At 38.1% G+C, this 27146-nt stretch overlaps 1 protein-coding gene across 5 annotated transcripts in view; it reads left to right on the forward strand.

Annotated features, from left to right (window-relative positions):
• The window catches only part of CCDC15 (coiled-coil domain containing 15), a 99071-nt gene that overhangs the window by 38174 nt on the left and 33751 nt on the right, over positions 1 to 27146 (forward strand). For 4 of the 5 annotated variants that reach the window (XM_066366473.1, XM_066366471.1, XM_066366470.1 and 1 more), the window contains 3 exons: positions 899 to 1033; positions 10586 to 10678; positions 11750 to 11853. In XM_066366473.1, the coding sequence (XP_066222570.1) occupies positions 899 to 1033; positions 10586 to 10678; positions 11750 to 11853 (332 nt within the window). The remainder of the gene's footprint in view (positions 1 to 898; positions 1034 to 10585; positions 10679 to 11749; positions 11854 to 27146) is intronic. The other variant, XM_066366472.1, reaches the window with a different exon arrangement.

The raw sequence follows: 27146 nt of genomic DNA on the forward strand, positions 1-27146 counted from the left end.
AATATGTTTTACGTGGAATCCAGGGTCCAGGCTCTGCTGGAGAACAGGTAGAGCAGAGTGTAGTAAAGAGTAAGCAACAGAGCCTGACCAGGTGGTGGCACAGTGGATGGAGCGTCAGTCAGCCTGGGATGCTGAGGATCCAGGTTCAAAACCTTGAGGTTGCTGCCTTGAGTGTGAGCTCGTCCGGGTTGAATGTGGAATCACTAGCTTGTGCGTGGGGTTGCTGGCTTGAGCATGGAATTATAGATATGATCCCAAAGATCGCTGGCTTGAGCCCAAGGTCACTGGCTTGAGCAAGGGGTCACTGGATCGGCTGGAGCTCCCCAGTCAACACACATATGAGAAAGCAATCAATGAACAACTAAGGTGCTGCAACTACGAGTTGATGCTTCTCCTCTCTCCCCCTTCTAGTCTGTCCGTCTCTGTCTGTCCTCCTCTCTTGCTAAAAAAAAAAAGAAAAGAAAAGTAAGCAACAGAAAGTAGAAAGTACATTGGAGTTTGATCTGGGTTTGCCAGAGGTATGCTACTAACAATAGTGGTGATGATTATGATGTTAATGTATAATTATGACTAACAGTTTATATCCTTAAGTACTTACCATAACTAAGATTGTTCTAGAACTTTGTGTCTGTTATCTCATTTAATTCTCGCAATAACCCTTGGAAATATATAGATTCTATTATTTTCCTTGTTTTATAGATAAAGCTTATGATTGCTTTGTGGATACTGTTAAGATCTATAATAGTGGAAAGAAGTATAATGTCTACTTCTATGCTATAATGTAACAGACAAGTCTGACCTACTTAGATTACTGCAGGACTATCATTGCAGCCTATGGTATTCCATTACCATTGTGCCACTGCTCATGCAGTTTGATGAGTGCTTTTGTATCTTCTAGAGCTCATACTTCAGGCAGCAGCCACCTGTTGTGATAGCTGAACGACGGCAAGATTTACTTCTGGGTGGCCATCAGTATCGTCCGGTATCTTCCACCAGTATCAAGTACCAAAGAGAGGCTTCCAGCGGAAGACAGGTAGAGCAGACCATAGAGCAGGGGTCCCCAAACTACGGCCCGCGGGCCGCATGCGGCCCCCTGAGGCCATTTATCCGGCCCCCACCACACTTCCTGAAGGGGCACCTCTTTCATTGGTGGTCAGTGAGAGGAGCATAGTTCCCATTGAAATACTGGTCAGTTTGTTGATTTAAATTTACTTGTTCTTTATTTTAAATATTGTATTTGTTCCCGTTTTGTTTTTTTACTTTAAAATAAGATATGTGCAGTGTCCGTAGGGATTTTGTTCATAGTTTTTTTTATAGTCCGGCCCTCCAGTGGTCTGAGGGACAGTGAACTGGCCCCCTGTGTAAAAAGTTTGGGGACCCCTGCCATAGAGTATGAGCAGTAGAACTTAAGCAGGATTATAGGCACTTACTGGGAGTGGTAAGGCTGAACAAAAAGCGGACTCTTATTTTATTTCATAGTGTGTAAAATCTGTCCTGACCTAAGATTACTCTAGAGCTGTCAATGAAACCTAGGGTATTGTCAGGAACACTTGTTCTCTGTTGGAAAAATTATATTTTATATGTATGTTCTTTATAAAATATATTTCTAGTGGCCATTGTCTTTGATGGTGTGAGAGGAGAAGAAATGAGTGGTTTCTGAGGGGGAGGGGCTAGGAAGATCTTCTACCCATTGACCAGACTACTGCTCTCCATCAGTAAGCTGGTAGAGCATAAGGCAGGATCACTAAGAAATGAACTATTCAGAGTTTGGGCTGGTGCTTGTTAGGGTTATGTTATATTGCCTAAGTTTTGGTGTAATGTTTTAAGGTCAGTAGTTTTTCAAGAGAATATTAAAATACCCTGGCCTAAAGATTTTTCCATGGCTTAAGTGAAGTCGAGTTCATTCGCATTAGAATTTTACCACTGTCTGAATAATTTCTATCTGTGATTTTATGTTGTTATTTTAAAAATAGCTACAGGCAACCAGTATTAAGATACAGGTGGGACAAAAAGAAGTTTACAGTTGTTCATATGGAAAATAATACAATAAATAAATAACAATACAAGAATAAGCTCTGTGTTTCATGTACTCACAACTGTAAACCTACTTATGCTCACCCCTGTATATGAAAGAGATAAAGAGAAATTTCCTCTGGCCCATTTAAGAGAGCAAGAAGAAAAGGAGGCATAAAGGCGGAAAGTAAGATTTGGACCTGACCAGGTGGTGGCGCAGTGGATAGAGCGTTGAACTGGGATGCGGAGGACCCAGGTTTGAGACCCCAAGGTCGCCAGCTTGAGCGCAGGCTCATCTGGTTTGAGCAAAGCTCACCAGCTTGGACCCAAGGTCTCTGGCTAGAACAAGGGGTTATTACTTGGTCTGCTGAAGGCCCCTGGTCAAGGCACATATGAGAAAGCAATCAATGAACAACTAAGGTGTTGCAATGAAAAACTGATGATTGGTGCTTCTCATCTCTCTTTGTTCCTGTCTGTCTGTCCCTATCTGACTCTCTCTCTGTCTCTGTTAAAAAAAAAAAAAAAGAAGAAAAAAGATTTAGGCTGAGGTTTTTAGGAAACTGCCGCTCTTTTGTGATTTTTCGTTTGGGTCTATAAGGTTGGCCTAAGGGTATGTATACTGTCATGTTTTATTCTGTTTCATCATTTATATATCTTGATCTATGCCCAGGTTCTTTCTTACCTGGGTCTTTTTCAGATTAGTTTTCCTCTACCTGAATATTCTTCCCTTTCATCTTCACAAAGCTGGTGCTTTTTTATCCTTCAAGTTTCAGCTAAAATGTCACCTCCTTAGAAAAGACTGCCCTGAATAGATTATAAAAAATAGGTCTCCTCTTGTTTATTTTTTTAAAAAATTTCTCAATTCTATTTCCTTCTCAGTACACAAAACACTTTGTACCATTTGTAATTATTTACTTGTTTACATGTTTTTCACTGTCTATAAGCTTCACTAGGGGGGTGCCACCACATGTACTTTGTTTACCAGTGTATGGGCAGCCTTTAGCACAGTGTTGATACCTAATAGTCTGTTGCTAAATGTGTTTTTTTTTTTTTTTTAGAGGTCTTGGAATATTTTTTTTTCTTTTTTTCTTTATTCATTTTTAGAGAGAGAGAGAGAGACAGAGAGAGAGAAGGGGGGAGGAGCTGGAAGCATCAACTCCCATATGTGCCTTGACCAGGAAGCCCAGGGTTTCGAACCGGCGACCTCAGCATTTCCAGGTCGATGCGTTATCCACTGCGCCACCACAGGTCAGGCGCTAAATGTGTTTTGAATGAATTAGTCCAACATTTATTGAGCACCTGTAGGTGTTAGCCATTATTTAGGAACTAAATATCAGAGACAGAGATCTGAACAAGACACAGCACTCACATTTCTAAAGAAGAGAGATTGAGACATAACACAGATGGTTATGAAGCAATATAACTACCATGTTTCCCTGAAAATAAGACAGTGTCTTATATTAGTTTTTGCTCCTAAAGATGTGCTAGGTCTTATTTTCAGGAGATGTCTTATTTTTCCATGAACAAGATTTCACATTTATTGTTGAACAAAAAAAATCAACATTTATTAATATACTGTAGTCATGTCATCACAAACATCAGCATAACCAGCCAAACTCTGAATTCCATCAAGAATTTCTTGTGGGCCCTGGCCGGTTGGCTCAGTGGTAGAGTGTCGGCCTGGTGTGCGGAAGTCCAGGGTTTGATTCCCGGCCAGGGCACACAGGAGAAGCGCTCATCTGCTTCTCCACCCTTCCCCCTATCCTTCCTCTCTGTCTCTCTCTTCCCCTCCCGCAGCCGAGGCTCCATTGGAGCAAAGATGGCCCGGGTGCTGGGGATGGCTCCATGACCTCTGCCTCAGACGCTAGAGTGGCTCTGGTTGCAACAGAGCGACGCCCCGGATGGGCAGAGCATCGCCCCCTGGTGGGCATGCCGGGTGGATCCCTGTCGGGCACATGCAGGAGTCTGTCGGACTGCCTCCCCATTTCCAGCTTCAGAAAAATACAAAAAAAAAAAAAAAAAAAAAAGAATTTCTTGTGACTCTATTTCCATGTACAACAATCTACCCTGTTTCCCCGAAAATAAGACTGTTTTATATTAGTTTTTGCTCCTACAGATGCGCTAGGTCTTATTTTCAGGAGAGTCCTTATATTTCTAAGCTTGAAAAAAAATTGCAGTAGGTCTTATTTTCCAGAGATGTCTTATTTTCAGGGAAACAAGGTTTGTAGAGGATGCGTAGGGCATTAACTGAGCACAGAAGAGGCGTGCGTAACCCCAACTCTCCAGTGGAGGGTGCAGCTTTGTAGTTACAACCTCTTCTTGTCCTTCTGCCATAGTAGCCCTGAAAATTCTCAAACCTCAATCAGTCCTTTCTCGCTTTAGGTTCCCAAATAACTGAGCCTTATGGAAGAAAACACTTTATATTCATATAGATTCAAACCACATTTATACTAGTGTTTACAATTCCAGCTGGGTCTCCCAGTGTTGCTTAGCATTTTTCTTGCCCGCCCCTTCCATAGCCCACACTGATAATTCTAAGCCTTAAACACCTGTTAAAGTTCTTGCTGTTTCCCTGTACTCTGGCTTTCATAAAGGAAATAGAAGCCATCACGCAATCACAGCCTCAGCCATTTACTTTTTGCCATTCTTCTAGTCCTACTATCTCAGAGGACAAGTTATCTCTCTTTGGACCCATATTTCGGATTCTCTTGCCACCTTTGCTTTTGAGTCTGATTTTGAATGTTATATTGTAAGACTCTGGTTTCTGTTAAAATCCTCTAAAGAATATTGCATCTTTTTTGTTTGTTTGCATCAACCTGGTTAGGTCCAGACTCTCAGTAGTTTCTTACCTTCTGTGAACTGTGGCTCCAGTGTTAGTTCGTTGTCCTTCTCTAGGTCCCCCCGCCCCCGTGCACATTCAGCTCAGGGTGATTCTGGTGTATTTACCAGTTTATATACAGAATTAGAAGGTGCACTTTTCTACCTCACTCTTCTTCAGGCTACCCACCCCTGACACTCTCCAGATCTCACGGGCCACATTTTTAGTTATAATCAGTGAGAGGGAGAGAGGCCAATAGTGGGCTTACTCCTTCACCAGTGCTAGCTATCCAGTTTTTCTTACTGTTTTGAAAGCAGAAAACAATTTTATTTTTATTGTAGCAAAAATAAACACAAAGAATAAAACCCCACAAAAATTCCAGATTTTCCAGTTTTGTCTATAACAAATAACTTTAAAAACAATCGCCTTATTTCCTGACCTGTGATGGCGCAGTAGATAAAGTGATCTGGAATGCTGAGGTTGCTGTTCGAAACCCCGGACTTGCCTGGTCAAAGCACATATGGGAGTTAACGCTTCCTGCTTCCCTCGCCCATGCCTTCTCTCTCTCTCTCTTTTTCTCTGTCTCCTCTCTCTAAAATCAATAAAATCTAAAAATAATATTAGCTTTATTGAGTTATATAATTGTCTTTTTTTTTAATTGATTTTAGAGAGAAGAGAGAGAGACACAGAGAAAACAAAAGAGGTGGTGGGAAAGAGCAGGAAGTATCAACTTGTGTTTGTCGTTTCCCGTATGTGCCTTGGCCGGGCACGCCAGGGATTTTGAACTGGTATCAACTGTACCACCATAGGTCAGGCCAGTCGAGGTTTGTTATTCACAGTAGCTGTGTTCTACAAAGTTGCCTCAGACACCAAGCCATTGCTCCTAGGGGAATACAGGGTTAGGTTCCTGTGAGCCTGTGATCACATTTTTGTCAGCTGCTCAATAATATATTATCTTGTTTTGTGTGAATTTCTGCTTATAGACCCTTTATCGCTCTGGCCAGGTGGTTCGGTTGATTGGAGTGTTGTCCTAGAGTGTGGAGGTTGCTGGTTCAATTCCCTGGTCAGGGTACATATAGGAGCAGCACAGTGTTCCTGTCTCTCTCTCTCTCTCTCTCTCTCTCTCTGCCTCTCTCAAAAAAAAAAAAAAAAAAAAAAAAAGTCACAGAGGCAGAAGAAGTGAGCCAGCTGGAATGTGCAGACTCAGGAAACAAGTTGCAGAGGCAAAATAAGACCCCTTATTTAATATACTGGGTGGGGCAACAGTAGGTTTTCTGCTGTGAGTATGCTAAACACAGAGTTTATTCTTGTATTATTATTTATTCATTATTGTATTACTTTCCATATAAGCAATTGTAAACCTATTTTTGCTCCCTCTGTAAAGTATTGACTCATTAACATTGAACTCAGGGCTTATAGCTTATACCTGCATGAAGCTTATCTAATACACATATATTCTTTATAAGGCACATTGCAGTCTTTTTTTTTTTTTTCGTATTTTTCCAAAGCTGGAAACGGGGAGAGACAGCCAGACAGACTCCCGCATGCGCCCGATCGGGATCCACCCGGCACGCCCACCAGGGGGCGATGCTCTGCCCCTCCGGGGCGTCGCTCTGCCGCGACCAGAGCCACTCTAGCGCCTGGGGCAGAGGCCAAGGAGCCATCCCCAGCGCCCGGGCCATCTTTGCTCCAATGGAGCCTTGGCTGCAGGAGGGGAAGAGAGAGACAGAGAGGAAAGGGGGGTGGGGGTGGAGAAGCAAATGGGCGCCTCTCCTATGTGCCCTGGCCGGAAATCGAACCCGGGTCCCCCTCACGCCAGGCGGATGCTTTACCGCTGAGCCAACTGGCCAGGGTTTTTTTGTTTTTTTTTAACAGAGACAGAGAGAGTCAGAGAGAGGGATAGATAGGGACAGACAGACAGGAACGGAGAGAGATGAGAAGCATCAATTATCAGTTTTTTGTTGCAACACCTTAGTTGTTCATTGATTGCTTTCTCATATGTGCCTTGACCCTGGGCCTTTAGCAGACTGAGTAACCCCTTGCTCAAGCCGGCGACCTTGGGTTCAAGCTGGTGAGCTTTGCTCAAACCAGATGAGCCCACACTTAAGCTGGCAACCTCGGGGTCTCGAACCTGGGTCCTCCTCATCTTAGTCCGATGCTCTATCCACTGCGCCACCGTCTGGTCAGGCACATTGTAGTCTTTTTATGCTTAGGAATACTAGATAGTTCTGTAGCATTGTGCTTGGGGGCAATTTTAAACAGCAAAATCACCAACATAAAGCAAAAATCTTGGCACTAACTGTATCTTGAAAAGGATGCTTGTTTACAGTATAAAGGCTGAAACCTCAGATGATAATGTGCACATTTGGCAATTTAAAATTTTCGCAGCTCACTGTGTATCTGTAAATGACCACAAACACACTGTGAGTATTGATTTTGGTATTACAAGTAAATTTTAGCAAATAGATGAATTCATAAATAAGTAATATGTGAAAAGGAAGATTAACTGTAGTTTACATACCCTAAATTCACCCATTTAAAGTGTACAAGTCAGTGTTTTAGATAAATTCAAAAGGTTATGCAAATATTACCACAACCAGTTTCAGAACATTTTTATCACCCCAAAAAGTCTTGTACTATTAGCAGCCCTTTTCCCCTCACTCCCACCCCCAGCCCTAGGCAACCACTAATTTACTTTCTGCCTCTAACCTGTGGTGGACCTTTTTTGGGCATTTCATATAAATTGCATCGTGCAATATCTGGCCTTTTGTGATTCATTTATTTTATTGCTCATCATGTTTTCAAATTTCATTGACCTTGTAGCATGTAGCAGTACTTCATTCCTGTCCATTGGCTAGTATCCATTTAGCACATTTTATTTATCCATTTATCAGTTGGTGCACATTTGGGTTGTTTCCATTTCTTGGCTAGTTGTATAATGCTGCTGTGAACGTTTGTGTACAAGTTTTTTGTTGATGATATGTTTTTATTTTTCTTGGGTGTACACATAGGAGTGGAATTCTGGGACATATGCCACTTTGTGCTTAACTTTTTGAGGAAGTGTCACACTGGTTCCCGGAGTGGCTGTGCTATTGTTCATTCCCACTAGCAGTATGTGAGGGTCTAGTTCCCTACATCTTCACCAGCACCTGTCTTTCTAATTATAGCTATATTAGTGGGTATGAGGATGTATTTCATTGTGGTTTTGATTACATTTTTTTGATGGCTAATGATGAGCATTTTTTCATGTGCTTATTAGCCATTTGTATACCTTCTTTGGAAAACTGTTAGATTCTCTGCCTGATTTGTAGTTGGGTTATTTTGTCTTTTGATTATTTATCGAGTTATGTGAGTTCTTAATTTATTCTCCATACAGGTTCTTTATTAGTCCTATGTAGTGTAAGAACAGTTTTTAATTTTGATGAAGACCGGTTTATCAATTTTCGGTGTCTGTGTGTATGTGTGTTTGTGTATTTTGATTTTAGTGTCATGTCTAAGAAACCATCGCCTAATCCAAGGTCATAAAGATTTATGTGTTACTGTAAGAATTTTATGTCTCTTACATTTAGAGCTGTGATTCACTCTGAGTTAATTTTTGTATATGGGATTAGGTAGGGATACAACTTTATTCTTTTCATGTGGGTATCCAGTTATACTAACACTATTTGTTGAGAAGATTATTCTTACCCATTGAATTTTCTTGGTACTCTTGTCAAAAATCATTTGAGTGTAAATATAAGAGTTTATTTCTGAACTATCATTTCTATTTTGTTGATCTATATATCTGTCCATCTTTATGCTGGTACCACACTGTCTTTTTTTTTAAATTTTTATTAATTTTAATGGGGTGACATCAATAAATCAGGGTACATATATTCAAAGAAACACATTGTCTTGATTAATTTGTTTTATAATAAGTTTTGAAATTGGAAAGAATGAATCCTCCAACTTTGTCTTCTATTTCAAGATCATCTCAGCTATTCTGAGTCCCTTGCATTTTTATAGAAAATTAAGAATTATTTTGTTAATTTATACAAAGAATTCAATTGAAATAAAAAAAAATCCATTGATTTGAGTTTGGGGAGGATAGGAGGAAAGGAGAAAGAAAGAGAGAGAAGCATCAACTGGTTGTTCCACTTAGTTGTGTACTCATTGATTGCTTCTTGTGCGTACGTGGACTGAGGGTCAAACCTATGACCTTGGCACACCTGGAGGGACGCCTCATCCACTGAACCACCCTGCCAGGACCTCAACTAAATGAAATTTTGATAGTGACTGCATTAAATCTGTTGATCAGTTTGGGAATACTACCATCTTTTTATTTATTTATTTATTTATTTTATTTATTTATTTATTTTTTTTGTATTTTTCCGAAGCTGGAAATGGGGAGAGACAGATAGACTCCCGCATGCGTCCGACTGGGATCCACCCGGCATGCCCACCAGGGGGCGATGCTCTGCCCACCAGGGGGTGATGCTCTGCCCCTCCGGGGCGTCACTCTTTTGCGACCAGAGCCACTCTAGTGCCTGGGGCAGAGGCCAAGGAGCCATCCCCAGCGCCCGGGCCATCTTTACTCCAGTGGAGCCTCCGCTGCGGGAGGGGAAGAGAGAGACAGAGAGGAAGGAGAGGGAGAGGGGTGGAGAAGCAGATGGGCGCTTCTCCTGTGTGCCCTGGCCGGGAATCGAACCCGGGACTTCTGCATGCCAGGCCGACACTCTACCACTGAGCCAACAGGCCAGGGAATACTACCATCTTAACAATAGTAAGTCTTCTGAGATATGAACATGAGATGCCTTTCTGTTTATTTAGATCTTCTTTAATTTCTCTCAACAATGTTTTTTTAAGTTTCAGAGTTTAAAATTTCCACTTTATTTGTTCAAAATTTATTCCTCGCTTTGGTTGGATAGTTCAGGTGGTTAGCACATCATCCCAATAATCAAAGCTTGCAGGTTTGACACCTAGTCAGGGCACATACAGGAACAGATAGATGCTCTGTTCTCTCTCTCTCTCTCTCTCTCTCTCTCTCCCTTCCTCTCTGTCTCTAAAGTGAATAAATTAGAAAAAATATTTCTAACTATTTCTTGGTGGTATTGTAAATGGATTTTTTTCATTTTCAGATTGTTCATTTTAGGTATATAGAAATACAGTTGATTCTTGTATCTTCAAACTTTCCTGAAAGATAAATTTTAAGCTAAAAAGATATAAATAATTTTAAGCTTTTATTTCTAAAAGTTAGAGATCATAATTTGACCCATATGATGTCCAAGTAGGTAAACCAAATTATGTCATAAGACTTTCTTAATAATACTTGAGAAATTAGCTCAGTTTCCATGCTGCCATGTCTGTCAATTGTTTATGATAGACTCTTCTTCTCAAGAGAGTTGTGTAAATTGAAAATGTTTATATATTTGACACATTAAGGGAGCTGGTATTATATCTTTGATACTATTCCAAGCATGTAAGTGACTACTTTAGAAGAACTTTCATTCTGAACATTTTGATTTGTTATTAATTAATTTATGTTTTTGACTTGAATCTTTTTCTTTGGTTATTGTTTTTTATTTGGTTAATTTCTTCTGAAACTCTTCCTTTCATTCTTTTTTTACTTTATTCTTTTATGTATATATTTTGGTTTTTTATTCAGTTGAACTTAAGGTTGCAGATGAAAAGAATCAATAGATGAAAATATCAAAAGCATACATGGGGCTAGCTTTTGGCAATTTTGTCACTTTTTGTAACTGAACTTTTTAACAGGTTTATGATAAATATCAATCAGGATTGAACACTGAATTCCAGACTCCACTGGCGCTTCAGTTTGGAGTAGATCAAGAAGAGGATAAGAAAGAGGTATGTGATGATCATTGTTTTTGGACACCAGTGTTTCTATTATAACAGTATGTGTGAAATTGGAAATAATTTGTTGTGTCATAATAATTAAGAGATAATACTACAAATTCCATAGTAAAAGGCATAGAAATTACTTTGAACATTATAATAGGTTAAACTTCACTTCTTTGCTCCTAGGATTTAGATACCTTGATGTGACATCAGAGATATGATCTTAGTGAATTTGTTCAGTGATATTTTCAAAATGACTTACTTGAAGAGATTTAATTTATGGCTTCCTTTTTTTCCCCTTTTTAATCCAAAGTTAGTTTAAACCAGCAATTTTTAACACTAGCCATGCTCCAGAATCAGATGAGCTTTTTTCAGATATATTTTTTTGTATCTGAAAAGGTAGGGTTGGGGCATCAGTGTTTTTAAAGTACCATGATGATTGTGCTGTATCTTCAGTAATGAGAACTGCTTTTAAGTAGCCTGTGCCCTTAAAAGAGAACATATAAATCTAGAGGTATGAACGTATCACACACATAATAGTAGCACTTGCTTTTATTATACATACTAATTCCCTTTAAAAGTATGATGCTCTTATATTTCTCAGTCCTCCTCTCCTCCCCACCATGTTAGGCTAGGCTTAGAGTATGCTTCTGTGGTATGGTTTTAATTTTGAAAAGTTAAAGTGACTATTGTTGTTATAAAATGGTATTACATTTATTCTGTGGCCCTGCTTCTATGGTACTTAATACTTGGGAGTAATAAATAACAGTATATATTTTATCATCAAATAATAGTCATTTCCTCAAGTGTTGACAAGGGACTATACTAAGGGAAAATTTAATTAGTACTTCTTTCTCTGACTTGTCTATAACATCTGATAACTGTGTGCTTGAAAATATAAAGCTCTTGCTGTATGTGATATTATTCTGAGCCACCACAAATAGAAGGAAATTGAGGACTTAGTACCATGTGACTTCTGTATCTGATAGTTTTGTTGTCTAAGTTCTCAAAGGTATTTTTCTTTCCCTTGAAAAGTCCTCTGAGAGCAGAAACTTAACAATTTTAACTTCTTTCCTTTAGCGTCAAAAGCAGTATCTGAGATATAGACGACTTTTCATGGATATTGAAAGAGAACAAGTAAAAGAAGAACAAAGGCAAAAAGAACACAGGAAGAAAATTGCAAAGTGAGTTCTTTGATCCTCATTGTGATCCTTACCTTACCAGTTAAAATGATTTTGGAAGCCAAGTTTTAGAAATATGTAATCAGTTAGTGGTTTTTTTGCCTTCTGATCCATAGTGGGAAGAACAATTTCTGATCTGGATAGAAGTATTAAATGGTTAAGAGCTATGTATTTTAAATAGACTTTATTTTTTTGAAATAGTTACAGGTTCACAGCAAAGTTAAGTAGAAAGTACAAAGAGTTCCCATTTGTCCCCTATCTCTACACATGGACTGCCTCTTCCACTGATAACATCCTGTACAACAGTAGTACATTTGTTACAACTGATAAACCCACACGGACACATTATAAGCCATATTTTACATTCAGATTCACTCTTAGTGTAGTAGATTCTTACAGTTTTGACAAATGTATAATGACATGTATCCATCATTACAGTATTGCACAGAATAGTTTCAGTGCCCTAAAAATTCGTGTTCCACCTGTTCATCACTCTAACCTAACCAGGATCCACCCAGCAACCCCCATCTGGGACCAGTGTTCTGCCCATCTGGGGCCAATGCTCACAACTGAGCTATTTTTAGTACCTGAGGCAGAGGCTCCATGGAGCCATCCTTAGCACCCAGGGCCATCATTGAGCTCGAATCAATCGAACCATGGCTGTGGGAAGGGAAGAGAGAGAAGAGGAAGGGGTGGAGAAGCAGGTGGTCACTTTTCTTGTTTTCCCTGACCAGAAATCGAACCCGGGACTTCCACACACTATGCTTATGCTCTACCACTGAGCCAACTGGCCAGGGCCAGAGCATATTTACATTTGATAGAAACTGCCAAACTTGCTGTACCATTATGCATTCTACAAGCAGTGAATGAGGGCTCTTGTTGCTCCATATCATCATCAACATTTAATGTCAGTGTTTTGGATTTTGGCCATACTAATAAGTATTTAGTAGTACTGTATTTCATTTTAATTTGCAAGATGATATATGTAACATCTTTTCATATCCAGTTGACCCTGAAACAATGTAGGAGTTACCGGCACTGACTCCACCGCACAGTTGAAAACCTGCTTATTACTTTTGACTCCCCCAAAACTTAACTCAGTATCTGTGGAAGATTAGTTCTAAGGCCCCTATGGGTACCAAAACTAGTGGACACTCAAATCCCTTATCATATATAGTGGCAAAGAACAATGCACATGGCCTTTGGTATCCACAGAAAATACTGTTTTCCATCTGTGGTGGTTAAATCCACACATGTAAACCTGGGGAAACAAAAGGGCCTAAAGTATGTTTACTGAAAAATATCTACTTATAAGTGAACCCACACAGTTCAAACCCAGGTTTAAGGGTAACTGTACTTATTTGTCATTTGCATATCTTTTTTGGTAAGATGCCTATTCAGATCTTGAGCCCATCTTTTTAATTCAGTTTTTTTTTATTGAATTCATTGACACATAAGATAATTAAATAGGTTTCAAGTATACAATTCTTTAATACCATATTTCCCCATGTATAAGTTACACCCTTTTCAAAAAATTTGGGGTCTAAAAACTGGGTGCATCTTATACAGTGGTTGTAGATTTCTTTTACTCACATTTCTTGCTTTTTTGCACTTGTTTTTGCGCTCATTGTTGAAGACACTGATTCTTCATCAGACACCGATGAGGACAAGCGAATGGGTGGGAGTTATGACAGTGAGGGGGAATTGTATGAATTTTATGATGAATAAAACTTGAGTTCAATAACTTTATGTAATACATTTTTTTTCAAATTTTGGGCCTAAAATTAAGGTGTGTCTTATACATGGGAGCGTCTTATACATGGGGAAATACAGTAGATTATCTGTATATTGTATTGTGTGTTCACCACTTATGGACTAGTCTCCTGTCACCATTTATCCACTTCTTCACCCTCTTCTACCTGTTCCCACCACCCTTTCCTCTGGTAATCAACACCTGATGTCTGTGTCTTTTTTTTTTTTTTTTTGCTTAATCCATTCATTTTGTTTATTAGATTCCACATAGAAGTAAAATATTTTATTTGTCTTTTTCTGACTGGCTTATTTCACTTATCATAACACCATCTAGGTCCATCCTTGCTGTCACAAAAGGTAAGATTTCCTTCTTTTTTTTTTTTATGGCTGAGGCAGTATTCCATTGTGTCAATGAACCACAGTTTTTTTTATCCACTCATCTACTGAGGGGCACTTAGGCTTTTTCCAAATCTTGGCTATTGTAAATAGTGCTGCAATAAACATAGAGGTGAATATACTCTTTTGAATCAGTATTTTGGGTCTCTGACTATATTCTCAGAAGTGGAATTGCTAGGTCATAAGGCAGCTCCATTTTTAATGTTATGAGGAAACTCCATATTGTTTTTCACAGTGGCTGCACCAATCTGCATTCCCACCAACAGTGTACAAGAGATCTCTTTTTTCCACATTCTTGCCAAAACTTGTTGTTTGTTGATTTATTGATGCTAGCCATTCTGACAGGTGTGAGGTAATATCTCATTGTGTTTTTGATCTGGATTTCTCTGATTAGTGACTTTGAGCATCTTTCCTACATCTATTGGTCATCTCTGTGTCCTCTTTGGAAGAAGTGTCTTTTCAGGTCCTGTGTCCATTTTTTAATTGGATTATTTGTGTTTTTAGTGTTTGTTTTGAGTTCTTTATAACTTTTGTATATTAACTTCTTATCAGATATATCACTGGCAGATATGTTCTTCCATTCAATGAGTTGTCTTTTTATTTTGTTGATAGTTTCCTTTGCTATGCAAAACCTCTTTATTTATTTTTAATTTTTATTTATTTATTTATTTTTTACAGAGACAGAGAGTGAGTCAGAGAGAGGGATAGACAGGGACAGACAGAAACGGAGAGAGATGAGAAGCATCAATCACCAGCTTTTCATTGCGCGTTGCAACACCTTAGTTGTTCATTGATTGCCCTCTCATATGTGCCCTGACCACAGGCCTTCAGCAGACCAAGTGACCCCTTGCTGGAGCCAGCCAACCCTGGGTTCAAGCTGGTGGGCTTTCCTCAAACCAGATGAGCCCGCACTCAAGCTGGTGACCTCGGGGTCATGAACCTGGGTCCTTTGCATCGCAGTCTGATGCTCTATCCACTGTGCCACCGCCTGGTCAGGCACTATGCAAAACCTTTTTAGTTTGATGTAGTCCCTTTTGTTTATTTTAGTTTTCCTTGTCCAAGAAGATGTATCAGAAAAAAATAATGCTACTAGATATTTTACTGTCTGTATTTTCTTTTAGGATTTTTATGACTTTGAGTCTTATATTTAAATCTTTAACTTATTTTGAGTTTATTCTTGTTTATGGTGTAAGAATGTGGTCTAGTTTCACTTTTTTGCATGTGTCAGTACAATTTTCCCGACACCGTTTACTGCATAGACTGCCTTTACCCTACTATATGTTCTTGCCTCCTTTGTCAAACTTGCTGAGGCTATAATGGGTGTCTTGTAGTTCTATATTAAATTTTGGAATATTCTGGTTCTGTGAAATATGCCATTGTTATTTTGTAGGAGTTACATTGAATTTATAGATTGCTTCTGATAGTATGGACATTTTAAAGTTGTTAATTCTTCCTGTTCATGAGCATGTGCTTTCACTTATTTGTATCTTCCTCGGTTTTTTCTTAAGTATCTTATAATTTTCTCAGTACAAGTCTTTCACATCCTTGGTTAAATTTATTCCTAGGCACTTTATTTTCTTTGTTGCAGTTGTAAATGGGATTATTTTTTTAGTTTCTCTTTATAATAGTTATTGATGTATAAAAATGGCACCAATTTCTGAATATTTATTTTGTATCCTGCTACTTGACTGAATTCATTTTATCAGTTCTTGTAGTTTTTTGGTGGAGTCTGTAGGATTCTCTATATCCAGTATCATGTCGTCTGCAAATAATGACAGCTTTATTTCTTTCTTTGTAATTTGGATGCCTTTTATTTCTTTTTCTTGTCGATTGCTTTGGCTAGAACTTTTAATACTATGTTGAATAATAGTGGTAAAACTGGATATCTCTGTCTTAATCCTTATCTAAAAGGACATGCTTTTAGTTTTTGCCTGTTGAGTATGATGTTGGCAGTGGGTTTGTCATAGATGGCTTTTATTTTATTGAAGTATGTTCCCTTTATTCCCACTCTGCTGAGAATTTTTATCACAAATGGGTGCTGGATTTTATTAAATGCTTTTTCTGTGTTTATTGATATGATCATGTGATTTTTATCCTTCACTTTTTTTGTGTAGTGTATCACATTTATTGATTAGTGAATATTGTACCAACCTTGCATCCCTGAAATAAATCCTACTTGATCATGGTGTATGATCTCTTTCATGTATTATTGTGTCCAGTTTGCTAATATTTTCTTGATGATTTTAGTATCTATGTTCATCAGGAATATTGGCCTCTAATTTCCTTTCTCTGTAGCTTCTTTATCTGGGTTTGAAGTTAGGATAATGCTGACCTCATAAAATGAGCTTGGGAGTCATCCTTCATTTTGAATTTTTTGGAATAGTTTCAGAAGGGTAGATGTTAGTTCTTTGAATGTTTAGTAAAATTTACCTGTGAAGCCATCTATTCCAGGACTTCCATTTGCTGGGAGTTTTTTTATTACTGTTTTGATTTCGTGAATTGTAATTGGTCTATTCATATTTTCTTATTCTTCCTGATACAGTCTTGGAAGAGTATATGTTTCTAGGAATTTATCCATTTCACCCAGGTTATGCAATTTATTGGCATATGGTTGTTCGTAATATTTTCTTACAAGCCTTTGTATTTCTGTGGTGTCAATTGTTGCTCCTCTGCTTTTATTTCCATTTTATTTATTTGGATTTTCTTTCTTTTACTTTATGAATCTGGTTAAAGGTTTGTCTATCTTGTTTATCTTTTCTAAGAATCAGCTCTTGGTTTCATTGATCTTTTTATTTATTTATTTATTTTTAGTCTCTCTCATTTTTTTCTGCTCTAATTTTACTTTTTTTTTTTTTCTGCTTATTCTGGGCTTTGTTTTTTTCTAGTTCTTTTAGCCATAAAGTTAGATTGTTTATTTGAGATTTTAATTTTTCCTTTTAGAGGTAGGCCTGTTATGCTATGAATTTTGTTCTCAGGACTGTTTTTTCCATGTCCCATGAATTTTTAGGTTGTTGTGTATTCATTTTCATTTGTCTCAAGGTAACTTGTTTTTTTCCCTTGATCTTGTCATTGGCCCATTCATTGTTTAGTAACATATTATTTAGCCTCCATCTGTTTGTTTATAAAGTTTTTTCCTTGTAATTGATTTTTAGTTTCATACCATTGCTGTTAGAGATGCTTGATATGATTTTAACCTTCTTGAATTTATTGACTTGTTTTGTGTCCTCATATGTGGTATAGAGAATGTTCTGTGTGCCCTCGAAAAAAATGTATATTCTGCTACTTTGAGGTAAAATACTCTTAAATATCAATTAAATTCGTCTGTTCGAGTTGTGGTTTAAGCTGCTGTGTCCTTGTTGATTTTTTGTCTGGAAGATCTACCCATCAGTGTCCATGGGATATTAAAATCCCATACTATGACTGTGTTATTATCTATCTCTCCCTTTATGTCCATCAAGATCTTCTTTATATATTTAGGTGCTTCTATGTTGGGTGCATATATCTTAACAAGGGTTATATCTTCTTGTTGGACTAACCCCTTTTCATTATGTAATATCTTTCTCTTTTTTTTTTGTCTCTTGTTGTAGCCTTTGTTTTGAAATTATTTTGTCTGATAAAAGGGTTACTAACCCAGCTTTTATTTCGTTTCCATTTCTATGGAATATCTTTTTCCATCTCTTCATTTTTAGTCTGTGTATATCTTTTGTTCTGAAGTGGGTCTCTTGTAGACAGCATATATGAGTCTTGCTTTCTTATACATTCAGCTCTTTTTTGGAGCATTCAATCTGTTTACATTTAAAGTAATTATTGATAGGTACTTATTTATTGCCATTTTATCCTTTATACCTATGTTCCTCTCCCCCCTCCCATCTCTTTCTCCCTTTCTTTCTTTATTTTTGAAGAAGACTGTATAACATTTCTTGTGATACTGGTTTGATGATAATGAATTCTTTTAGTTCTTTTTTGTTTGTTTTTTGCTTGAGGAGCTCTTTATTTTACCTTTAATTTCAAAATGATAGCCTTACTGGGTAAAGTAGTTTTGGTTGTAGGTCCTTGCTTTTTATCACTTTGAATATTTCATGCTAAGCCCTTCTGACCTGAAGTGTTTTCTCTTGAGAAATCAGCTGACACCTTATGGGGGCTCCCTTGGTGGTAACTAACTGTCTTTCTGTAGCTGCTTCTCTCTTCATCTTTAATGTTACCATTTTAATCTTATTTTTCACTGGGGACTCTCTGTGCTTCTAGGACTTGTGTCTCTTTTTCCTTCATTAGGTTAGGGAAGTTTTTAGCCATTATTTATTCAAACAGGTCCTTGATCCCTTGCTTTCTCTCTGTTCCTGCTGTTGCCCCTATCATTCTATGATGTTACGCTTGCTGTTGTTCCAGAGGTCCATCAGACTTTCATAAAAAAAAATTCTTTTTGTCGTTTTGCTTTGATGCTTTATATTAACTTGTCTTCTACATCACTGATTTGATCCTCTGCAACCTGCTGTTGATACCTTCCAGGGTATTCTTCATTTCTTATACTGTATTCTTTATTTCTGACTGGTTCTTTTTTATGATTTCTGTGCCCTTTTTTATGTTTACTATGTTTATGTTTATGTTATGTTGAGGCTTTCACTGAGTTCATTCATTCTTCTAAGGTCCTTGAGCATCCGTATAATCATGTTTTGAACTCTACATCTGGTATCTTGGTTGCTTCCATTTTATTTAGTTCTTTTTCTGGAAATTTCTCTTTTTTTTTCATTTAGGACATGGTTGTTGTTTTTTTTTGTCTCCCCATTTTGTCTGTCTTTTTATCTTTGTCTCTGTATATTAGCTAGATCTGCTATGACTCCCAAAACTTGTTAGAGGGGTTTTATGTTGTAGGTGTCTTGTGGGGCTCAGTGGCATAATCTTCCAGATCACCTGAGCTAGGTGCTCCAGGAATGTCTCTTCTGTGTATTATGTGTGCCCTCTTATTGTAGTTGAGTCCTTTTTTAAAAAAATAGTTTTATTTAGAAAATTAAATTTAACAGGGTGACATTGATCAATAAGAGTACATGGGTTTCAGGTGAACATTTCTATAGCATTTGAACTGTTGATTATGTCATATACCTAAAACCCAAAGCCAAATCATTTTTAGTCACCTTATATTTGTCCATTTTTACACCCTTCCACCCACCCCTCCCCCACATACCTCTACCACTGGTAACTATTTCACTTTTATCTATATCTACAAGTCTCAATTTCACCTATGTGTGAAAACATACAGTTCTTAGTTTTTTCTGATTTACTTATTTCACACAATATAATGTTCTCAGGGTTCATCCATGTTGTCATAAATGGCAGTATGTCATCATTTCTTATGCCTGAGTAGTATTTCATTTACTATATGTACCACATCTGCTTTTACCCAATCCTCTATCGAGGGACAGTTTAGTTGTTTCCATGTCTTGGCCACTGAATAATGCTGTGATGAACATGGGGATGCGTGTGTCTTTACGTAGCATTGTTTTTGAGTTTTTTGGGTAGATACCCAGTAGAGGGATTGCTGGGTCATATGGTAGTTCTATTCTTAGTTTTTTGAGGAACCACCAAACTTTATTCCATAATGGTTGTACTAATTTGAATTCCCACCAGCAGTAAATGAGGGTTCCTTTTTCTCCACAACCTCTCCAACACTTACTACCTTTCTTGTTAATAACAGCCAATCTAACAGGTATGAGGTGGTATCTCATTGTAGTTTTGTTTTTATTTTTTATTTATTTATTTTTTTAGGGTGGAAATTTTTTTCTAAATTAATTTTAATAGGGTGACATTAATAAATCAGGGTACATATGTTCAGAGAAAACATCTCTAGGTTATTTTGACATTTGATTATGCTGCATTCCCATCACCCCAAGTCCAATTGTCTTCTGTCACCTTCTAACTGGTTTTCTTTGTGCCCCTCCCCCCCAATCCCCTCCTTCTCCTCCCACCCACCCTGTAACCCCCACACTCTTGTCCATGTCTCTGAGTCTCATTTTTATGTCCCACCTATGTATTTGCATTTCTTGAATAGTGAAGATGAGCATCTTTTTATATATTTGTTGGCCATTTGTATATCCTCTTGGGAGAAGTGTCTGTTCCTGTCCTCTTCCAATTTTTTAACTGGATTGTTTGCTTGTTTGTTGCTGAGCTTTGTGAGTTCTTTATGTATTTTGGATATTAACCCATTATCGGAGCTGTTGTTTGTAAATATTGTCTCCCATTTAGTTGACTATTTGTTGTTTTGTTGTTAGTTTCTTTTGCTGTGCAGTTGTTTTTAAGTTAGATATAGTCCATTCATTTATTTTTGCCTTTACTTCCCTAGCCTTTGGGGTCAAATTTATAAATTGTTCACTACTGCCAAGGTTCATAAGTTTAGTACCTATGTTTTCTTCTATATAATTTATTGTTTCAGCTCTTATATTTAGGTCTTTGATCCATTTGGAATCGATTTTTTTGCAGGGGGACAAACTGTAGTCAAGTTTCATTCTTTTGCATGTGGCTTCCCAATTTTCCCAGCACCATTTATTGGAGAGGCTTTCTTTTCTCCATTGTGCATTTCTGGCTCCTTTGTCAAAGATTACAATATATATGTGGTTTTATTTTTGGGCTTTTGATTCTGTTCCATTGGTCTTATGTCTTTTTTTCTGCCAATACCATGGTGTTTTGGTTATTGTGATGGCTCTGTAATATAATTTGAAGTTAAGTAGTATGATACCTCTGGCTCCATTCTTTTTTCTCAGGATTGTTTTGGCTATTTGGGGTCTTTTATGGTTCCATACAAAGCTGGTGGCTTTTTGTTCTATTTCTTTAAAAAATGACATTGGGATTTTGATGGGGATTGCATTAAATTTATATATTGCTTTGGGAAATATGGCCGTTTTAACTATGTTGATTCTCCCAATCCATGACATGGAAGATTTTTCTATTTCGTTGTGTCTTTTAAAATTTCTTTTAATAATGTTTTGTAGGTTTCAGTATATAGGTCTTTCACATTTTTTATTATTATTCCTAGGTATTTTATATTTTGTTGCAATTATAAAAGGAATTGGGTTTTTTAGTTCATTTTTTGAAGTTTCATTGTTGGCGTATAGGAAAGTAATAGACTTTTGTATATTGATTTTGTGTCCTGCAACTTTACTGTACTGGTTTATTGTTTCTAATAATTTTATGGTGGAGTCTTTGGGATTTTCTATATACAAGATCATGTCATCTACAAAAAGTGATACCTTTACTACTTCTTTCTTGATATGGATGCCTTTTATTTTTCTCTTGCTTGATTGCTCTGTCTAAAAAGTTTTAGAACTTATCCAACTTTTATGTTGAATAAGAATGGAGAATGGGCAGCCTTGTCTTCTTCCTGATTTTAGAGGAAGACCTTCTTTTATTTTTACCATTTATTGTGATAGCTGATAGTTTGTCATATATGGCCTTTATTGAGGTATTTTCCTTCTATTCCCATTTTCTTGAGTGTTTTAAACATAAAGGGATGTTGTATCTTATTAAATGCCTTTTCTGCATCTATATGATTTTTGTTTTCTGTTTTGTTGATATGGTATATTACGTTGATCGATTTACATATGCTGAACCATCCTTGTGCTCCTGGAATGAATCCTACTTGATCATGATGTATTATTTTTTTAATGTGTTGTTGTATTCGATTTGCTACTATTTTGTTTAGGAATTTTACATCTGTAGTCATTAGAAATATTGGTCTGTAGTTTTCTTTTGTTTCTTTGTCCTTGCAAGGTTTTGTTATCAGGGTTTTGTTGGCCTCATAAAATGTGTTAGGGAGTTGTAGTTGAGTTTTGAATGTTGTTGGCTCTTTTTTGAATGGGGATAGACCTTCATTTATAAGGATAGACCTTGATCCACTGTGCAGTATATTAGCTACTATGCAGGCGCTTTTCCCTAAGGTGCAGTTGTTCCAAAAAGGTTCTGGTGCTTGCAGGGACACCCCCCCCCCCCAGTGTGCCACTTGTGTTGCTAGTTGTATTGGTTCTGGGTTCCCTCAGACAGGGTTCCAGTGCAGGTTACTGTCAGATACTGCCTGTAACTGGCCTTGGGCTGTCTTTCTGGAGATACTACACAGTCCACTCTTTCTGGCTTCCTCTCCTAGGCCTGGGCATGCATGGTAGGAGCTATAAGAGTTGACTTCCTCCAGCTCTGAGCTGAGAGCAGATCAGTAAGAGGTCCAGGACATCCTGAGTTCTGCCTCTACCTCTTGGCTACTCCACCATCCCCTGAGGTTGTCTGATAATTGTCAAGAGCTTTCCACAACAAAACTGTAGAGTGGGCCTAGGCTGGCCATAAGCTACAGATTCTTCCCAGCACAAGCTTTATAGGGCAGGGCAATTGGTGTTGGGAGGATGGGGCTAGTGGGATGCTGCTTGGTGACAGCACAGTCAGGCACTCAGTGGCAGAAAAGTAGCCCCTATTCCACAGCCATACCACTCAGCCTCTCTAGCCCTAGCTTCCCCAGGAGTAGCAAAACTCAAGTTCAGGTTGGGTGTAGCCAGTGGCCCCTCTGTGGGAGTAAGGTCATCAGGGAAGAGCCCCCAGGAGTCAAAAGAACAGGTCAAAAGTGTTTCCTATTGGAGGGGTAGCCCTGGCTGAACTTGTAGGGGAGGTAAAATTCCCCCTTCCCCCTCACTGTAACTGCACAATCCAGCACCTGTCTTGAGTCCCAGACAAGAGTCCAAAGGTCCCAGCTTTGCACAGTGCAGTCTGATATCCCTGTGGGTTTGAGCTAAGGAGGGTAAGGCCACCCAATATGGAAATGACTCACCAAGAGAATTACCAGGTATATGTGTGACAGGGAGTATAGTGGAAGTAGGTGGGCACAGGCCATGTGTGTACAGGAAACAGGGAAAAATGGCCCTGTTATACAGCTGCAAAGCTAAATGACTGAGTCTTCTCCAAGAGCGTCTTCAGAAAAAGAGCGAACCAAAGGTCCCTGTTGAGTGAAATCAGACCTTTCTTTAGGGCTCAAGCTTGGCAGTATGGTGCTGCCAGTAGTTGGAGGACCAGGCTAGTGCACTCCCCAGGCTGGTGCTGTAAGAATAGGAGCTCTTGACCCTGGGAACATCGCTTCTGAGGGCAGTGTGGGATAGAGACTCAGCACAGGGACCTCACTGTGTAATCCTCCAGATTTCTTCTTGGGGCCAAGCCACCCAGATCTTCTTTTTATGACTCCTATATTCCCTGGATTGCCTTCACTCTACCAGTGTCCTGGATGAGTTTCTGAGAGCAAGATGCTGGGCACTGTCCCTTTAAAAGAGCACCTGGATTTCTAGCAACTCCCTTCCATTTCAGGCTGACAGAGTCCCCACTAATTTTCACAGCCAGATGCTACACAGGCTCCTCTTCCCAGCTCTGTTTGGGATCTCTGTGTGGAATTGAGACCCCCATGCTCTTCAGGAGGAACTTTTGCAGCTGAGAATTTCTCTGGATTTTCAACCACTTCATACAGGTGCAGGGGGCCAGCTCTTTCTGCATCTCCGTACTTCTTAACAGTCCCTACGTGGCTTCTTCTGTAAATCCTTGGTTATAATACTTCTGCTCAGTTAGCCTTCCATTGGTTATTCCAGTTCATTGCTCTATAACTTACCTATAAATCCAGTTTGGCACCCAGAGGAAATGAATTTAGGTTCCACCTACTCCACGTTCATCTTGGAATCTCTCAATTGAGTTTTCTTATTCTTGATTTTTAAGAGTCTTTGTATATTTTGGATAATAGCTTGTTATCAGATGTGTCTTTTGCAAATATATTTTACTAGTATCTGGTTTAAATTCTCATTGTCTTGACATTGTCTGTCAGAGCACAGAAGTTTTTAATTTTAATGAAGTCCAGCTAATAATTCCGTCATGGATCATGCCTTTGGTGTTGTATTGAAAAAGTCATTGCCATACCCAGTCACCTAGGTTTTCTTCTATGTTTTCTTCTAGGAATATTGTGGTTTTGTGTTTTATATTTAGTTCCATGATCCATTTTGAGTTAATTCTTGTGAGGAGAGTAATGTCTGTGTCTGGATTTACTATTATTACTATTTTTGCACATGAATATTCAGTTGTTTCTGCACCATTTGTTGAAAAGACCATCTTAACAAATATTAGTAAACCAAATACAACAAAATATTAAAAAGATCATACACGGTGATCAAGTGGGATTTATTCCAGGTTTGCAAGGTTGGTACAACATCCAGAAATCAATAAATGTGATACACCACAGAAGCACAATGAAGGATAAAAAATACATAGTGATACCAATAGATGCAGAAAAAGCATTTGATAAAATCTAGTACCCATTTATGATCAAAGCTTTCAACAAAGTGGGAATAAAGGGAACATACCTTTATATAATAAAGGCCATATATGACAAACCCACAACCACTATCATACCCAACAGGCAAAACCTAAAAGCATTTCCCTTAAGATAAAGAACAAGACAGGGATGTCCAATTTTACCACTGTTGTTCAACATAGTACTAGAAGTTCTAGCTACAGCAATCAAACAAGAAGTATTGATAGAAATAAAAGACATCCACTTTGGAAAGGAAGACATAAGGCTGTTATTATTTACAGATGACATGCTATTGAATATAGAGAATCCTGTAGACCCCACCAAAAAAATACTAGAACTGATAAATGAATTCAGTCAAGTAGTAGGATACAAAATAAATATTCAGAGATCAATTGCATTTTTATATACCAATAATGAACTTATCAGAAAGGAAAACTAAGAAAACAATCAATTCACAATTGCTTCAAAAAGAATAAAATACTGAGGAATAAATTTAACCAAGGATGTGAAAGACCTGTGCTCGGAAAATATAGGACACTGAAGAAAGAAACTGAAGAAGATACAAATACTTGAAAGCACATACTGTGTTCATGAATAGAAAGAATTAATATCAATACAGTGTCCACAGTACCCAAAGCAATCTATAGATTCAGTAGCGCAGTTTGTATCAAGATACCAATGGCTTATTTCACAGAACTAGAACCAGTATTCTAAAAATTCATATGGAACCACCAAAGACCATGGATAGCAATAGAGATCTTGAGAAAGAAGAACAAAGTTGGAGGATTACTACAAGGCCATAGCAATCAAAACAGCATTGTACTATCATAAAAACAGACATATGGATCAGTAGAACAGAATAGAGATCCCAGAAATAAACCCATTCCTTTATAGTCTATTAATATGTAACAAATGAGGCAGGAACATACAATGGGGTAAAGGCAGTTATTCAATAAATGGGGTTGGGAAAATTGTACAGATACATGCAAAAAATGAAACTAGACCACCTTTTTACACTATGCACACACACATACACGCACACATAATGTAATTATGTGAGATGATGGAGGTATTAACTAAATAACCTTGTGATAATCATTTCACAGTATATATGTATTATAAAATTATCACATTGTGCACCTTAAAGTTGTACAATGTTACTTATCTTCATAAAGTTGGGGTGGGGGAGTGTGAGTTCCAAGGTGAGGACGTCCCCTCTCATCCAGGTGACTGATTCTGCATTTATTCAGCAAATGTTAATTTGGTGTTTTTCATATTCTGGTACTGTTGTAGGCATAGGTAATACAAAAATAAGTAAAATGTGTTTTTTTCTTGAAGAACTCATAATCTAAGCTTAATGGGAGGACAATTATATACATATTAATAATATAATTAATATAATAGAAGGAGTAAGTACAAAGTCCCTGAGAGCAAAGATAAGGGATTACTGATCCAGTCTGGAGGGTTAGAGAAATTACAGTTCAGTTGGGCATAGATGAATAGGTGTGTGTTTATCGGAGATGTGGATAAGGATGGCTAAGTATAAAAATCAAAGGAAACTGAATCAAGGTGGAAGAAAATAAGAAATAAAATTCTTGCAGAGTTTTATAATATGTACTTTTCTTTTTTTCTTTTTCTTTTTTTTTTGCACAGTGAGAGATGCGTTTTACTTTGCTCTCCAGTATACAGACACACTACAAGTGTGTTTAATTTTTTTTTTTTTGTATTTTTCTGAAGTTAGAAGGGGAGGCAGTCAGACAGACTCCCACATGCGTCCAACTGGGATCCACCTGGCATGCCCACCAGGGGACGATGCTCTGCCCATCTAGGGCATTGCTCCATTGCAGCTAGAGCCATTCTAGTGCCAGAGGCAGAGGCCATAGAGCCATCCTTAGCGCTTGGGCTAGCTTTGCTCAAATGGAGCCTTGGCTGCGGGAGGGGAAGAGAGAGATAGTGAAGAAGGAGAGGGGGAGGGGTGGAGAAGGAGATGGGTGCTTCTCCTGTGTGCCTTGACCAGGAATCGAACCTGGGACTTCTACACCCCAGGCCAATGCTCGACCGCTGAGCCAACCGGCCAGGGCTATAATATGTACTTTTCAACCTCAGAATAAGCATTTATGGAGAGCCTACCATATGCTAGGCACTGTACTATATGTCAAGAATGTAAACTTTGAATATGTGGTGTGGTAGTGGTTTATAGCACAGATTTAGAATAAAATAAACTTGTATTTGAATTTATACTTATTACCTGTGTAACCTTGCACACATTTCTTTACCACTGAGATAGCCTATTTTCTACCTCCCAGTTTATTGAGATATTATTGAAGTTCAGCATTGTGTAAGTTGAAAGTATATAGCTTAATGATTTGACTTACATATACTGTGAAATGATTACTGCAATTAGTTTAGTTAACACCCATTATCTCATGTAGATACAGGTAAAAAAAGTTTTTCCCTTATGATGAAAACTCATAGGGTCTACTCTCTTTTTGTAAATTATTATTAATTAAATTTACTGGGATGGCACTGGTTTGCAAAACCATACATGTTTCAAGTGTACAACTCAATGTAACACCACCTGAATACTGTATTATGCACCCTTCATCCCAAGCAAAGTCTTTTTCCACCCCCATTTTCCTTCCTTTGCCCACCTCCTCTTTGCCCTCACCCCTTTTCCCTCTGGCTATTGCCATCCTGTATTTTGTCTGTGTTTCTGTGTTACGTTTATATATTTTTTGGATAATCTTTTCACCTTCTTTCATCCAGTTCCCTCTTCCCCCATGCCTCTGACAGCTATTTGTCTGTTCCATGTGTCCATGCCTCTATTTCTGTTTTG

This window comes from Saccopteryx leptura, chromosome 2, assembly GCF_036850995.1.
Source record: "Saccopteryx leptura isolate mSacLep1 chromosome 2, mSacLep1_pri_phased_curated, whole genome shotgun sequence".
NCBI classification, from domain to species: Eukaryota; Metazoa; Chordata; class Mammalia; order Chiroptera; family Emballonuridae; genus Saccopteryx; species Saccopteryx leptura.